Source organism: Triticum dicoccoides, chromosome 6B (genome assembly GCF_002162155.2).
Source record: "Triticum dicoccoides isolate Atlit2015 ecotype Zavitan chromosome 6B, WEW_v2.0, whole genome shotgun sequence".
Taxonomy (NCBI): domain Eukaryota; kingdom Viridiplantae; phylum Streptophyta; class Magnoliopsida; order Poales; family Poaceae; genus Triticum; species Triticum dicoccoides.
The window spans coordinates 409,663,712-409,680,264 of record NC_041391.1 but is presented as its reverse complement, the minus strand read 5'-3'; the positions used below and the strand labels follow the sequence as shown (position 1 = coordinate 409,680,264).

Sequence of the window (16,553 nt, the reverse complement as noted above, 5' to 3'; positions counted from 1 at the left end):
TGCGTTCCTTACACGGTTGGGCTATTATGGGAACCCCTTGACAGTTCGCCTTAAGTAAAGCTCTTCCAGCAATGCCCAACATTGGTTTTACCATTTGCCACCTAGCCTCTTTTTCCCTTGGGTTTCGCGGACTCAAGGGTCATCATTATTTTACCCCCCCGGGCCAGTGCTCCTCTGAGTGTTGGTCCGAACTGGGCAGCCTGCGGGGCCACCTCGGGGAAACTTGAGGGTTGGTTCTACTCGTAGCTTGACCTATCTGAGTGTGCCCTGAGAAAGAGATATGTGCAGCTCCTATCGGGATTTGTCGGCACATTCGGGCGGTGTTGCTGGTTTAGTTTTACCCTGTCGAAATGTCTTGTTGTACCGGGATACCGAGTCTGATCGGAACGTCTCGGGTGGAGGTCTATTCCTTCGTTGACCGTGAGAGCTTGTCATGGGCTAAGTTGGGACACCCCTGCAGGGATTTGAACTTTCGAAAGCCGTGCCCGCGGTTATGGGCAGATGGGAATTTGTTAACGTCCGGTTGTAGAAAACCCGAAGTTGACCTTAATTAAAATACATCAACCGCGTGTGTAACCGTGATGGTCTCTTTCCGGCGGAGTCCGGGAAGTGAACACGGTGTTGGAGTTATGCTTGACGTAGGTAGTCCAGGATCACTTCTTGATCATACCTTTATCGACCGTGCTTTGCCTTCTCTTCTCGCTCTCATTTGCGTATGTTAGCCACCATATATGCTAGTCGCTTGCTGCAGCTCCACCTCATTACTCCATCCTTACCCATAAGCTTAAATAGTCTTGATCTCGCGGGTGCGAGATTGCTGAGTCCCCGTGGCTCACAGATACTTCCAAAACCAGTTTGCAGGTGCCTATGTTATCGAGCAGGTGACGCAACCAAGCTCAGGAGGAGCTCGATGAAGATCTTGTCCTTTATGTTGTTTCGTGTTAGTTGATCAGTAGTGGAGCCCAGTTGGGGTCGATCGGGGACCTTTGTCGCATTTGGGGTTCTTCTTTTATTTTGGTTCCGTAGTCGGACCTTGATTGTATCTGGATGATGTAATGCTTTATTCATGTAATTGTGTGAAGTGGCGATTGTTAGCCAACTATGTATCTCTTTCCCTTATGTATTACATGGGTTGTGTGAAGATTACCTCACTTGCGACATTGCTTTCAATGCGGTTATGCCTCTAAGTCGTGCTTCGACACGTGGGAGATATAGCCGCATCGAGGGCGTTACAAGTTGGTAATCAGAGCCTTCCCCGACCTTAGGAGCCCCATTGATTGATCGTTTTTAGCGGCCGAGTTTGAGTCTAAAAAAAATGTTTTGAGTCATTTAGGAATTATATATCGGAGAGTTTAGGAATTCTTTTTACTCCTCAGTCCCTTCGTCACTCTTGCGAGGCATCCTGACGTAGAGTTTTGACTTTTCTCTTCTCAAATTTCACTAAAAATTTTTTAGGATCACGCGGGTATCTTGGAATCGTTCCGATGGTTTTATGATGAGAACATTGTCTTGGTGCCTCCTGTTAGGGGTTTTGTGGAAGTGTCCCGGGGAGTTGAGCTCTGAGGTGTTGTCATCATAATTTTATCGTTGCAGTTCTGGAATACCTGAGTTTAGTACGCCGACATCGAAAATCTCTTTTATGCAGTTGTTGGTGAGATAACCCCAAAACCCAGTACTGAGGTGAGTACGGGAGTATCGCCATAACTTGTATAACGGATGCTTTTCGAAGGTTGAGGTAGATGATTTCCGAAGGTTTCTTGGTTATGTGTTGAAGGATGGATACAGCTGGATGTAGGATTTGCTAGTTTGGGTGAGATATTATGCTTCCCCTGTATCCCCAACACCTGATTGCATAACCGGAAAATTTCGGGAGTTTCATAGGTGGGAATTCAAGTAGCTCTTAGGATATCTTTCCGACAGATGTATGATATGAAATTGGGGTTCGACGTCTAGTGGTCCGCCTATTCACGGTCGATTTTACAGTGGTCTCGTTGTGTCTTAAAGAGTCCTTGGCTATGCCGACTCGGGGACGCTTCGTATGTCATGTGCACTGCCTTGTACATGATGGTGCTGTACGATCGAGCCCGTGTAGGCCCCACCACGAAAACTTCGGACGAAATCTCTATCATATGTTTGTTCCGGCTTATTCTGCAAGCCAGTCCTTTGTTTTTGTTTTGAGTTGTGGTATTCGAGTTGCTTCAATGTCAAGTGTTGATTCCATACCTTTCCGAAATGGTGTTCTCATACTCCGATGTGAATACCAATCCTTCTCGACAATCGAGATTGTCATGTCAATCCTTTTCAACCAGCGTCTTTCTCTTCAAGTGGATCCGATCATTTCAACATTCGCAAGATCACCTCTCAGTTTTCTCAACGGTGTTTGTTTCATCCGTCCCAAGTTGTTTTTGTTTTCCCGCCCTCCCACCCCTTTTTCTTCAAGGACTCATTTATTTTAATCAAGTATCCATTTTATTGGTGGAAATCTCTCTATTCTTTTCCGTCAATATTCTTATCCGGTGATTCTCATGAAGATCGTAACGGAGCTTCAAGTTATCATTCTTTGTCTTTTCTCTTCTCCGGTGGATTCAAGTCAAGATTTGTCGATTATATCCCCTTTTTCTCGTTTCAAATACCTTCTCTTGACGGTGCTCCTCATATTTATTCATTTCTCGCTATTCTATTGTTCCGGAGTGCTCAAGATATCTCGAAGATTCGTGTTTCCACTCTACTTTCGTTCAAGTTCTTTCGAGGATGTTCCCTAATTCAAGCCATTTAACTCAACCGGTGCAGCCTCTCTTTTAAATCGTTCAACGGTGTTTTCTTTTGAGTGGGCCCTAACCCACAGGTCTTTTTCCAGGATCTTACCTGACTCTTCTATTTTCCCAGAGCTATCCTAAATTCTTCTCCAAGTTTGACGTAAGAATGAGTTATCATCAGTCAAATGTTTTCTCCAAGATCTTTCAAATTCTCTTCACCGTTGGCTCAACCTCTTCGTTTGGATTCTTCCGGAGTGTCTAAATAATTCTTGGTGGTGTTTCTCATCGTCATTCTCAGATATTGAAGACCGATGAAGACTTTTCCTCCATATCTATCCGCTCTCTCAGAGATTCGTGATTCTAGCTTGTTGCCATCCTCTCATAATTATTTGCGATTGTGAGATATTCTTTTTATCCATCCGGTGCAAATTCAGGAGTCTTTTCAGTTTGATTCTCTGAAGGCCATTATTTCGGGATTATTCATTCTCAGCTTTCAGTTATCACTCTCCAATTTTACCGGTGCATCAAGTGATCTCTAATCAGCTTGTGATCTCTGCGCTCTCATGTATCTAAATCCTCTCAAGCACCTTCGTTCATTTGCTAATTCTTACCGGTGATGCACCCCTACTTCGATCATTTTCAATTCTTACGGTGGTTCTTTCAAGATCTCTCTTCCTTGTTCATCATATCAATTCATTTGTTGTTCCAATCCTACCGGTGGTTCGTTGAAGACCTTCTCAAGTTTTGATATATCTCTTTTAATCCTTTCTACGAGAATAAGTGGTATGCCAAATCCGTTGCTTGTCATCAATTTAAATTGGTGAAGGATACGCATAACATAATTCTTATTCTGGTTTCATCCAAGTGATTAATCCTTTCCTTCAGAGTTTGTCCAGGAGGAATAAATTCTTGGCTGCTTGTTGTTCATCTTTCTTCCGGAGTTCTAAGTTTTCCGCATTATCTTGTCGCGAAGCTCCATCTAAATCATCGCAAGGCTTCACCTTGTGTTTTCAACTTCTCTTTCTTTTTATCATCCTTTTATTACCGGAGTTCTTCATGGAGGCTCTACATGATGGTTCATCAAGGATTTATATTTCTTCTTGAAGTGTTCATCGAGATTCTTTTCTAAGAAACTCAAGCATTCTTCATCTTGCTATCCGGAGTGCAATTTCTTTCTACCGTATCTTTGGAGGTGGTATTATGTCCTTCTTGATAATTCCCCTTCGTTGCTTCGTGATTCACAAGTTTTCAAGAGTGACATATTTAAATCCATCTTTTTCTCTTTGTTCAAGAGATCTTTTCAACCGTCAATCTCTTCATTGGAGTTATCTTGGTATAGATTTCACCTAAAGCCTTCCCTAAGGATTGTTGCCATTTATGGTGCTTGTAAATGATCCAAGTACTTCATTATCCTCCCGGTGAAATAAGTTTCTCGTCTCCTCGTTCATATCAATCCAATTCTTCTTCCCGTGAGTGGCAGGTTGTCATCTCATAATTTGAGATGTATTTCATAAGACCATATCAAGATTATTCTTTTCGTTGTTTGTTTTCAACAACTCCATTCTAGCATTTGTTGTATCCGTGCTCTCTCAAGATCTTGTTTCCCTTCGTTCAGGAGTCATTGTGATGTTGCTCTTTTCAACCCATCATCTCGTTTGTCATAGATCATGTTCTTTTCGTGCTTATCCATTTAACCAGAGTGCCGTGTCCTCTGCTCAAGTTCTTTTCATCTTATCTAGTCTTGTATCACTTTTCAACCGGAGTGCTGTTCGAATTTGGTCTTCCTTGATCCCCTTCTTTAACCGGCGTGTTTTCAATATATATCTTCCCTTCAACCTCAAGGTTTTTCGCAAATGTTCTTTGTCCCTATTTGCTAACAGAGTGTTTTCGACCTTGTTCACCTTCGTTGTATTCTTTTCTCGAAATTGCTCAACCTCTCAAGGTTCGTGGTTTCACTCGTTTGTCAAAGAAGCAACTTAGTTTTACCTCTTCTCTTCCTCTTCCGTTTTCCCTCCGGTGCCATCCTAGATCTCGGGACGAGATCCTCTCGTAGTGGTGGAGTGTTGTAACGCCCCGAGACCGACGATCAGAAGACTTCCAGCTATTCCGAGTTCCTCCGTGTTTTTTTTTATTTTTTGTGCTTGCTCTATTTATTTTTGCATTGCATCATGTCATCATGCAGTCATCTCTTAAATCTTTTGCAACTCTTCCAAATAAATTGTATGGATTTTTCGATCCATTTAAACCGAGGGAACTCACATGGTGACTTCTCTTTATAACTTATCCTCCAATATTAGGGAGCTATATTAAATATTTCTTTATTTCGGAAATCACCAAAACACACTTGCAAAATAATTCCCCATGCCTTTGACCTCAAACGTTGTCCAATAATTTATTTCATCATTTTCCGGAGCTCCACCAAAAATCCGAACATTTTTGGACCTTCCTTTCATCAAGTCCTCGTTCAAACCCATTTGAATTTCAAATGAGTTTGAATTTAAATCTTTCAATCATGGCCTTTCTATTTTTTCTCGGAACAAACTCATTTTTGTGAGTCCAAGGAAATTATCCCCTTGCGCATTTTCTTTCCCTAACCCTCCTTTTCTTTTCCTCTCTCTTTTTGCTTTTCTGTTAAAGAAAATATAAGAGAGAGAAGAGAGAGATTCTAGCCCAGCCCAGCCGACCATTTGGGTCTCCTGTAGCTGCGGCCCAAGGCCCAGCCGCGCCCCTCCTAACCCTAGCCCGACCGGTCCAAACATCCCCTGCCCGATCCCATCTCCTCCTCGTCCTCCCTCAGCGCCGCACTCGATCCCCATCGCGCGCATGCTCGCATCGCCAGGGAGAGCCCCGCTCCTCCCGATCCACCTCGCGCGATCCCCTCTCCGTTTCCCCTCGCCGCCTCCTCCCTCCACCGGCGCCATCCGTCCCCATCGCCCGAGCGCTCAAGGGGAGCCGCTCCTTGAGCTCGTTGCCACTGCCTCCTCCCTCCACTGAGCTCCGTCGCCTCTGCGCGCGAGCGCCGTGCTCGACCTCCTCCTCGCCGCCCCTGGAACCGCACCGCCTCGACCTCGCCGCCGGCAGCAGCTTCTGCTGCTGCATCCTCTCGCCGACGCCGCTCCGTGCACCTCGTGCTCCGTCGCCCGCCTCCCCTGCGACCTGGGCGTTCATCCCCGTCTTCCCGGCCTCGTCCGTGCCCCCCAGTTGCCTCTGTCCGCTTCGAGCAGCAGTAGCTCGTCGCTCAGCGCCATGGCCACTCGCGCCCTCAAGCTCCTGCGGCAGCCTCACCTTCCTGCGCCACTTTGCCTTGGTCTTTTGACCCCAAGCCACCTCCTCGCATCGCGGTCTTCATCCTCGCTTGGACGCCGAGATCCCCTTTGTTTTGCCAAGACTCGGCAACCAGGGAGCCCAAGGACGCCTTCGCGGATTTCGCCAAGTACATCTACGGACGCACCGGACGTCTACAAAATGTGTACGACTACGTGGGCTTAAAAGTACCCTTCTGATGCGCCAAGTTCGTTTACACGGTGACGCGTCAAGTACCCCTACCGCGTCTACGGGATCTCCAAGAACGCGTACCTCGACGACCCGCCAAGTACCCCTTCGGATCGCCAAGTTCATCTACCACGTGTACCACTACCGTCGCAAGAATCGAGACCGGACCGACAAGTACCACGACGTCCGTGAACCACTACCGTCGCCCCGAAGATGTTGGATTCGTCAAGTACCTCTCCGAAAAATGAACGTGTACCACTACTTCCACGACGCCCGTGAACGTCTACCTCCACGACGACCCGTGAACGTCTACGAGATGTACCACTACCGTCGACCCGTGAACGTCTACTTCCCTCTACGAACTCGATCCGCCCGAAACGCACGCTTCGAAGGTATAACGCCGAGACGACCGCCGTGGACCGAATGCATGTTGTATGAGATGCCCGTTTTTGCATCGTGTCTGTTTGTCACTCGTTTCCATGCCACTATCCCATGGGAACCCGGTAGACGGGATCACCCCACCATCTTCTGCATGTTCCGCACATCCGCACGCCTTCTTTTGCACCGGTATCTCCGTGAGCTACCGGAACCGATATGTTGCCGTGGCATCATTTTCGGATATGTTGCCGTGGCACCATTTTTGTTTCGCCGCCGTGGCACCCTTTTCGTTCCGCCATGGTGACCAAATGCTTCATAACATGCTCATGTCAACATTTTCATAAAAATTGCATAAACTTGCATATGTCATCTGCATCATGATAACAACATTTAAAATGTTTAAACTTGTTGTTGCATTAAACTGCTAAATGCCATGGGGATTTTCCGGAATTGTTATTTGTTGTTTCCGGCCTCATTTAAACTTGCCTAAATAGTTAGTTTACTTATGCCATGGTTATCAACATTTAATATTGTTGAGTACATAAACGAGATCAAACTAAATAACGTGTCGTGGTGTTTCATCAATATGCAACTCGTTGCGTATTGAGCTCCACTTAATTTGTAGTGTTGTTTGTTGCACTTTGCCATGCCATGCCTCATTAAACCGGACATGCATCATACTCGTTTGTGCATCATGCCATGTTGTTGTGGTGGTTATTTACTAGGTTGTGTGCTTCTTTTCCGGTGATTGCTTCTTCGGGTTGGTTCCGATAACGTCGCGTTTGTGAGGATCCGTTCAACTACGTCCGTTTGTCTTCTTCATGGACTCGTTCTTCTTCCTTGCGGGATTTCAGGCAAGATGATCATACCCTCGAAATCACTACTATCTTTGCTATGCTAGTTTGCTCGCTCTTTTGCCATGCCAATGCTACGATGCCTACCACTTGCTTGTCAGCCACCCAAATTGCCATGTTCAACCTCTAACCCACCATATCCTAGCAAACCGTTGATTGGCTATGTTACCGCTTTGCTCAGCCCCTCTTATAGCGTTGTTAGTTGCAGGTGAAGATTGAAGTTTGCTCCTTGTTGGAACATGGAGATGTTGTTCCTTGCTGGAACATTTATTTACTTGTTGGGATATCACAATATATCTTACTTAATTAATGCATCTATATACTTGGTAAAGGGTGGAAGGCTCGGCCTTATGCCTGGTGTTTTGTTCCACTCTTGCCGCCCTAGTTTCCGTCATATCGGTGTTATGTTCCCGGATTTTGCGTTCCTTACACGGTTGGGCTATTATGGGAACCCCTTGACAGTTCGCCTTAAGTAAAGCTCTTCCAGCAATGCCCAACATTGGTTTTACCATTTGCCACCTAGCCTCTTTTTCCCTTGGGTTTCGCGGACTCAAGGGTCATCATTATTTTACCCCCCCCCCCCCGGGCCAGTGCTCCTCTGAGTGTTGGTCCGAACTGGGCAGCCTGCGGGGCCACCTCGGGGAAACTTGAGGGTTGGTTCTACTCGTAGCTTGACCTATCTGAGTGTGCCCTGAGAAAGAGATGTGTGCAGCTCCTATCGGGATTTGTCGGCACATTCGGGCGGTGTTGCTGGTTTAGTTTTACCCTGTCGAAATGTCTTGTTGTACCGGGATACCGAGTCTGATCGGAACGTCTCGGGTGGAGGTCTATTCCTTCGTTGACCGTGAGAGCTTGTCATGGGCTAAGTTGGGACACCCCTGCAGGGATTTGAACTTTCGAAAGCCGTGCCCGCGGTTATGGGCAGATGGGAATTTGTTAACGTCCGGTTGTAGAAAACCCGAAGTTGACCTTAATTAAAATACATCAACCGCGTGTGTAACCGTGATGGTCTCTTTCCGGCGGAGTCCGGGAAGTGAACACGGTGTTGGAGTTATGCTTGACGTAGGTAGTCCAGGATCACTTCTTGATCATACCTTTATCGACCGTGCTTTGCCTTCTCTTCTCGCTCTCATTTGCGTATGTTAGCCACCATATATGCTAGTCGCTTGCTGCAGCTCCACCTCATTACTCCATCCTTACCCATAAGCTTAAATAGTCTTGATCTCGCGGGTGCGAGATTGCTGAGTCCCCGTGGCTCACAGATACTTCCAAAACCAGTTTGCAGGTGCCTATGTTATCGAGCAGGTGACGCAACCAAGCTCAGGAGGAGCTCGATGAAGATCTTGTCCTTTATGTTGTTTCGTGTTAGTTGATCAGTAGTGGAGCCCAGTTGGGGTCGATCGGGGACCTTTGTCGCATTTGGGGTTCTTCTTTTATTTTGGTTCCGTAGTCGGACCTTGATTGTATCTGGATGATGTAATGCTTTATTCATGTAATTGTGTGAAGTGGCGATTGTAAGCCAACTATGTATCTCTTTCCCTTATGTATTACATGGGTTGTGTGAAGATTACCTCACTTGCGACATTGCTTTCAATGCGGTTATGCCTCTAAGTCGTGCTTCGACACGTGGGAGATATAGCCGCATCGAGGGCGTTACATTGCATATCCTTCGACATATCGTCCTCAACCTTGGTTGGCTTCGTCTTCTGCAAACCCGTAAAGATTCCCTGTTGAGCCACAAGATCCTTGACTCTTGTTTGCCATAGACTGAAGTTTCCCGTGCCATCGAATTTTTCTACATCAAATTTGGTGAACCCCATGTCCATGTCGAGACGCGACTTACCCGACTTGTTGTCTTTCGTCTTACCGCCTGTGCTTCCCTCTGCGACTTCCTTCAAAAATAGACCATCAATCATGTATTCCTCGTCCGAAGCCATTCCATAGTCCGTGATCTACCAAGAAAACTAGCCCGCACACCGTCACTCTGTCTGCTCTTTAGAAATTGCCATGGAACTTGGCTATAACGCGTAGATCAAATTGCTCTATGCCGAGATTTGACCGGTCCATCTTCTCCCGACCTCGCAGTTGATCTTTTGCATAGTCTTCTCACAACCTTATTTCGATACCACCTGTTAGAGTAAATATGCTATGCAAGATTACAGACAACACCGATGCACGATATTTGTTAAAGAAGTTCACCGAGATCGGCTAAATCCCTGGGGCAATGACTATAATCCCTCCTCCCTAAAATACCTCAATGCAAAATTCGTGAGGTCAAAGTGTAGACCAAGCGTCCATTTTATAGAGAGACAGCTGTATTTTGATTAAAAAAAAATCATTTTTTAGGGGGTTGGTTGCAAAGTTTTCTTCTCTTCACGTGTGCAAGAAAAATACTAGGATGACATCTACCTTTCTTTGTCGAGGGTTTCAAAATCGCCATGGGCGATATTCAACAATCACACATCACTAAACAATAATTTTGGACAACTTTCAGATATTCCTCATCAACATGTCCTTTAATCATTTCGCAAAAAAGAAAATAAAGCCTGTCCTTTAATCAAATCAGTGACCTGTTTCCTGAGCATTCATTAAGGGGCCGGATATGTAGAGAGAGAGAGAGCGCGCGCGCGCATCAGAATTTAATGCACAGCTCTGCGGACTCGTCACACCTCTTCATCCTTCCGTCTGGATTTTTCTTTTCAAGCAATTCCAAAATTCTCTTGTTAACCTCAAAAGGAAAGAAAAGAAAACTCTTGTTCGTTGGCCTCCCCATCCTCGCCGTGTTCTCGCAAGCCTGGCCGCCTCTCGCGCGGCGATCCTTTCGCTCTTGAAATAGGGGAACGCCCAGCAGATTTCTGGAGTTGAACCCCAACAGAAGGTCAGTCCCCCCTCCCCTCATTTCTTCTCCCTTCGCGTGATTGTTTCCCTGGTTTCCTATGTGGGAGTTCTTGGTTTTTGTTGATTTTTAGATGAATTTCGCTTCCTCGCCATGCCCCAGCGGTTTGCTCCTTGTGCCGACCTCAACTCAGCAGAGAAAAACATTACTGATCTGACCTAGCTAGGACAGAGAAGAACCAGGAAGCACAACTTTGCTACAGGATGGCAAACACATGGCAATTAGACAAACTTTTCTTCTTCTTCTTCTTCTTCTTCTTCTTCTTCTTCTTCTTCTTCTTCTTCTGGTTTTCTAGTATTTGCGGGTGAGTTCTTGTTCTCTGCCTGCTTGCCTGTACCGTAGTTACTGCTGTTGGGGGCACGCTTACCTATCGACAGTAGTACAACAACTTCTGCAGCATGCAGTTAATTCCATTAAACGCACTACAGCTTCTCCCTGCTTCTTCAACTTTTGTACCCGTTACGGCGGAATCGGCGCACGGCTCTCCAACCCCAATCCCAATCCCCGGTACGCTATCCGGAGTAGATTCTGTGCGCATCGCGTTCTTGCCGGACGCCGGTTCTTCTTTCTTTTCTCTTCTGAGAGAGTGTTCTTGCCGTTCTTGGACAACAGCTTCCCGTTGATTCGGTACTACGCGTATATCTCCTCTCTGCTTCTCATGCTTCTCATGTGAGAACAAGTTCGATTCTTTTATCGCCTAAAAAAAGATTTCAATTCTTTCAGGTCTTAGTAGCAGTAGGTTGTTGTACCAGATTGTACGGTTGTGGTACCGTGTCTAGGCCAGTAACATATCGAGACCATCTCTGGCGTTTGGTGAGATTGGGTCTGAGTTTTGACTTTTGGATGCTTATGGTGCACGCTTCTTCAGTTTGCTTGCGGTTTGTACTACTGCTGGTTCATGCAAATAATGTGGCGCCTGGGCTGTTTGAACATACACCAAGTGCAGTTTTGCCCTTTTGGCTAGTATAAACAGTGGCAGGAATAAGCCATGCTCATATTAACACATATATAGTTCTCTGCCACAATTTCCAGGAATCACACAACTCTGCTCTCTCTGAATCGGGGGCTCGGTGATGGCTTGGCCGAGATAGGCCGCGGACCATGAAGCTAGGTAAACTTCTATTTTGATGAACGGTTTGGGTTTGATCAAGTATATGAGGAGTTTTGCTCTCCAATTATATCTCGTTGATTAATTAATTTATGATGGGGAGAATGCTATTTCTTCTTGTTAGACTCGGTGCGTGTAGCTGGACTAGTCAACTGCCATTTGAAAGTTCAGGTGGATGTCCGCTTAGTGCTTAGAATATGTACATAGCCAGCAACTGATTTAGATACAAACCAATATTGACGATTAGCCTGGTTTTATTAACTCTGACAACTTCAACATAATATTTGTCAAATGAGATTCTGAGAGTAAGAATGAGAAATATTTGGGATGTGCATCCCTACCAGAAATAAATGAATATATGTTCCTTCAGCAACTTGTGGGAACTGAAGTTGACATGTTCCCCTTAATAGTCAGAAAAGGTGCCATGATGTATTCAGGTCAGGTTGCAATCAGTCTCAGTTGCAGGCTTGCAGCTCTACCTGTCCAAATGGACCTTGAACTTGGGACCTTTGCTTCCAATAATCTGGCATGCCCGATGCGTCTTGATCATGCTAATGTACCACCAGCCACTTTTTCCATAATGTAGAAAGAAGCGCCTCTATCGGGGTCATCGAGCATTTAGGACGATGGTAGTTCAGAGTCACAACAAGAATATTCAATGCTTGCACCTGATTAATGTTGGAAATATGAGCAATTTACCGAATGATTTTATTAACAGAAATAGTAGATAAAACATGACTAAAATAGCAAATATAAAGCAAGTCATGCAATCTGACAGAGAGAAGGTAAACATCGTCTTCATATATGAACTTGAGGTAAACACATCTAGAACAGTCACTAGATGAAGTTGCTTATACGACATAGAACCTAACATACGTAGGACAGAAACTAGAGCCAAGAACTGTAGCAGGACTTCTAACAGAAAGGAGAAGAACACGTACGGCACAGCAGCAGCAGAAGCGCTGGACTTGGGGTCGGTGTCCTCGCCTGCCATGTCGTCGAGGAGGTCGTGGACGTCGGGGAAGTAGTCGTCGGCGACCGGATCGTCCGTGATGAAGCAGCCAGTAGTCGCGCAGAGCGCTCCCCAAAAACCTTATCACCCTTCTCCCGTACAGGACTCAAAGAGTGCGGTTTCGGAGGCCTACTGTCCCGACCTGCGGTGCACGCTGCAAGCCGGGATGGAGAAGATCGTAGCAGCAGCGCAGTGCTCAGGAACCGGTGGCGAGAGGAAGAAGTAGTTCTGGTGCGTCTTGCTGAGAGGAGCGACCTCCCTTTTATAGGCGCAAGAGAAGGAGGCGAGAGGGCAGAGCCGGGAGCTGAAGGGACCGAGGGAGATGAAATGAACAGACAGCAGCCGAAGGGTGCAGCGTTCGCATTTAATCTCCACTACAGCAAAAACTTTCCATCTCCCGAGTGACCTTTCGTATACCCGTAGTGCGTGGCAAAAATTTAGACATCGGCTCATTCCCGCAACCCGCGGCGAGGCGTGGCGAGGCGGGCGGCGGAGGAGGAGCGCGCGTGGATGTCCCTCTTGTTCTCATGCTCATACAAGTGGGGAAGGAGCCTCCCTTATAAAGAGGTCCAACTCCCTCTAAACTAGCAATGTGGGACTAAACTTTAGTGCCACCTCTTGCCTTGCACAAATGGGCTGCGTGGGCCTCTAGGATTTATTAGGAATTTCTGAAACTGCTGCTGGGCTAGGCCCAAAATGGACAAAATTCCATCAATTAAAGGGACGCAGCAACCAAAATGGAAAAGAAACAAAACTGCAAAAGATCCCCATCAGTTTCAGTTTACACTTTGTTGTTAGGGTTGGCCCAAAAGATCATTTTATAATGGAAATCATTGCTTAATTCTGTATTTTAATACTCCCTCCGTAAACTAATATAAGAGTGTTCAGATCATTATTTTAGTGATCTAAACGCTCTTATATTAGTTTACAGAGGGAGTACATCATATGATAACTTGGTTAAAGATGGAGACTGGCGTCATGATAATACTACAACACTAGCTTGACATTTGTTGACAACATGTTGATTTGTTACCTTGTGACTGTCTTGGTGAATTTGTGATGCTAGATGACATCAACCATATGGTTATAGTATTTCTTGTGAAATAGTTTGCAGGACTGAGCATTTCACAGAAAAAATGCTTGAGGACAAAAATCCAGCACAAGATATGGTAGACATAGCTGGACATGTAGAGCAGGAGGATCCTTCTTATGAAAAGGACATCGTGGAGATCAAATTGCCAGACAGTGTTGCTTCTTTTGATTATGGTGGTAATTTTGTCAAAGATGTCTGCATTGATGACGGACAACCTCTTCCTCGGAAGATTTCAGAAGATAAAGTAGTAGATGAAAAGTCATCTCCAAATTTTGATTGTCAAATGATACACGCAAATGATGCTCCGACGTACATAGAAAAAGATTGTGCTGCAAAAGCTTTCCACAAACCCAAACCAGAAGCAGTTCTACCTGTTAATTTTGCTCCTGATAGTAACAATGAGAAACGATATTCTTCTTGTGAAAAACATGGTCCCGAGGGCAAGAGTAAAGCCACTAATTTTGGTGATCTCAGTGAGAAGAAAATAAGTTTGGAAGAATTACTTAGACTCGAAAGTGCAGAAGAGTGCCTGCATAAAGGTGCAATAAGCTCTGAAACCAGTAAAAATCATATGCTATCTTTCCATGGAGAAGCAGTCAGGCAGGTACACCACTGGTCCAGAGTTACAGCTCACAAGTACTTAGAATTGTTTTTTTCTTGTCATCACTATGATCATGGCATAGATGCATTGTAAAAAAACCATCATACAAAATATAGTGGTGTCCTTGAGGAAAGAATATTCAGCTATAAATGCATCAACACACTTTAGGGTGGTACTTTTTTACCCAAAACTTCACGATGTTAAGCTGAGAAACACGGTTTTGTTATAATTTCAGGTTTCCGCAAATGTGGGTCATGGAGTCGAAGTTATTGCATCCAAAACCAGTGGTCTTGTTAATGATACTGTATCAAGTAAGAACAACATTGATGATTGCTCAGTAACAACCTCTGAAGAATGTGATGCAGCGGCATCATTTGATGCGAGAGGACTGAACCTAATAGTTCACTATAATCCTTTTGTTGGTCATGGGTCCCTAGAGGATACATGTAAACCAGAATGCTCTACATCAGCAATCTCAGATGCTGCTTCCACTGGACCTATCTGCACTTTCGAGAAAACTGATACTATTAGTGCTGAAGGATTTAATGAAGTCGAAATAACTGAACCTAGGGTTGATGCTCTGAGTTCGCTAGGTTCAGAGATAAGATCGTCTGCGAAGAGCAATGATCAGAATGGAAGTATTATGGGTGAAACAATAACCAACAAGATGCATGAAACAGAAGCAGCTACAACTTCATCAGCTGAAAATGTAGAGCCCAATGGAGCAAATGGGGAGAATAGTAAAGAACATGGGACTGGCGGTACCGCCGATATACATGGTTCCAGCCAGATAGATGAAGGAGCTAATGATGACGCGGTTAATAGGAGTCCTGTGCTGGCACAACATGATAATGTGTGCGAACATAATGCACCTGATAGTGCAAAAGCGCCATCTCGAACTGGAAACGGCTATCCTCCCTTTGAACCGGGTTTTGGTCCTAGTATTATGTCTGCTCCAGTGTCAAACTCTGGCCATCTTGCTTATTCTGGCAATATCTCCATCGGTTCAGGTAGTAGCACGACCAGCACCCGGTCCTTTGCATTTCCAGTGTAAGTTTCTGGTCAGATCACAGCAAGTACTTTCTGAAAATATACCGGTCATTTTATCTGGGAGATATATTATAGTACTTACTGGTTATGTTTCATTTTTGTTCGAAAAGAATCTTGAAAACTTTTACTAGCTGATCTTCATTTGTGTTTCAAAATAAATCTTGAAGGCATGAACCATGCAACATTTATCATTTTTCTTTTGTTTGATAGGAATGCAACATTTATCTCATACCTCTGTTGTGTTGCACTTGTGGAACAGACTGCAGAAGGACTGGATCAGCAGCCCGGTGAGGATGGCGAAAGGAGAGCGGAGACGCACCAGGCGGCGCCGAGGCTGGAGGAAGGGGCTTCTCTGCTGTAAATTCTGAGCGCGTTTTCCCTGAAGAGCCTTTTATATCTGTTCTATTGCAGGTTAAGTTCATGGCTTGTACTCCCTCTGTTCGGAATTAACTGTCGCTGAAATCAGTAAATCTACACACTGAAGCGCGTCTTAGATACACTCATTTCAGCGACAGGTAATTCTGAACAGAGGTAGTAATAATTTGTATCATGAGAGTGAGGTGAGGAGTCAAAGAGGTATATGTAGTTGTAGCGTAGCGGTCGTGCTTGGCACTAGGTCCTGCATGAATTAGTTTTATTGTTCTTGTTAGTTTGAGCTCATGGTTGGTTGATTACCCGTGCTTGATTCATATTTCAGAGGGTTACAAACAGCGAGTGCTTTGAACGGTGTCTCAGTGGTGTTTTGTTATTTTTTTCTGATGAATCCAACTGGGCCGGCCTGCACCTGCAGGGACGCTCTTGCCTAAGCGGGAACTCTTTTAGAAATAGACAAACATAATTCCTGTTACCTTTTTTGTTTATTTTTTCTGTTTGAAATCCACAAACATTTCTAAAAAATGTGCGAACACTTCCCCCAAAATAAACCAAAATTTATGAAAAGTGTGTGAACATTTATTTAGATGCTTGAGCGCTATTTTAGTAACATGAACATTTTTTAAGTAAACAATGAATAAATGCACCATAAACATTTTTTTCATACGCGATATACAATTTTTATTATACAATGAACTGTGTTTAATATTTAATTCAAACACTTTATTTTCTGTTTTTTTCCAGTGGCTCGGTTTTTTTCCTTTCTCTAATTTCCCCATTTTTGCTTCTTATTTTGCTTCTGTTTTCTATTATTTTCTTATTTTAAAATACACGCAGATTTTCAAAACTCACGAGAACTTTTTCAAAATACATGAACATATATGAGTTTGTTTAATACATGATGAACATTTTAAAATAATTATATTTTTGGTTCCTCCACT

At 44.7% G+C, this 16,553-nt stretch overlaps 1 protein-coding gene across 5 annotated transcripts; it reads left to right on the top strand.

The window, feature by feature from the left end:
* The first annotated feature begins 10,111 nt into the window (after window positions 1–10,111).
* LOC119323851 lies at window positions 10,112–16,046 on the top strand. Of its 5 annotated transcripts, none has more exons than XM_037597562.1 (6): window positions 10,376–11,003; window positions 11,100–11,254; window positions 11,409–11,487; window positions 13,604–14,193; window positions 14,426–15,240; window positions 15,500–16,046. In XM_037597562.1, the coding sequence occupies exons 3-6, from the start codon at window positions 11,478–11,480 to the stop codon at window positions 15,606–15,608; spliced, it is 1,524 nt and encodes a 507-aa protein (XP_037453459.1). In that variant the 5' UTR covers window positions 10,376–11,003; window positions 11,100–11,254; window positions 11,409–11,477; the 3' UTR covers window positions 15,609–16,046. The 5 variants fall into 5 exon arrangements, with proteins under 5 accessions (XP_037453460.1, XP_037453456.1, XP_037453457.1 ...); XM_037597561.1 differs by having other exon boundaries at window positions 11,084–11,254; XM_037597563.1 differs by lacking the exons at window positions 10,376–11,003; window positions 11,100–11,254 and adding an exon at window positions 10,112–10,358 and having other exon boundaries at window positions 13,611–14,193.
* Window positions 16,047–16,553: the final 507 nt, after the last annotated feature.

Excerpts from the sequence above, each read along its gene's own strand:
- LOC119323851 (XM_037597559.1), top strand. Across the intron at positions 14,194-14,425 it reads ATGGAGAAGCAGTCAGGCAG|GTTTCCGCAAATGTGGGTCA; the intron begins GTACACCACTGG and ends TTATAATTTCAG. Across the intron at positions 15,241-15,499 it reads CGGTCCTTTGCATTTCCAGT|ACTGCAGAAGGACTGGATCA; the intron begins GTAAGTTTCTGG and ends CTTGTGGAACAG.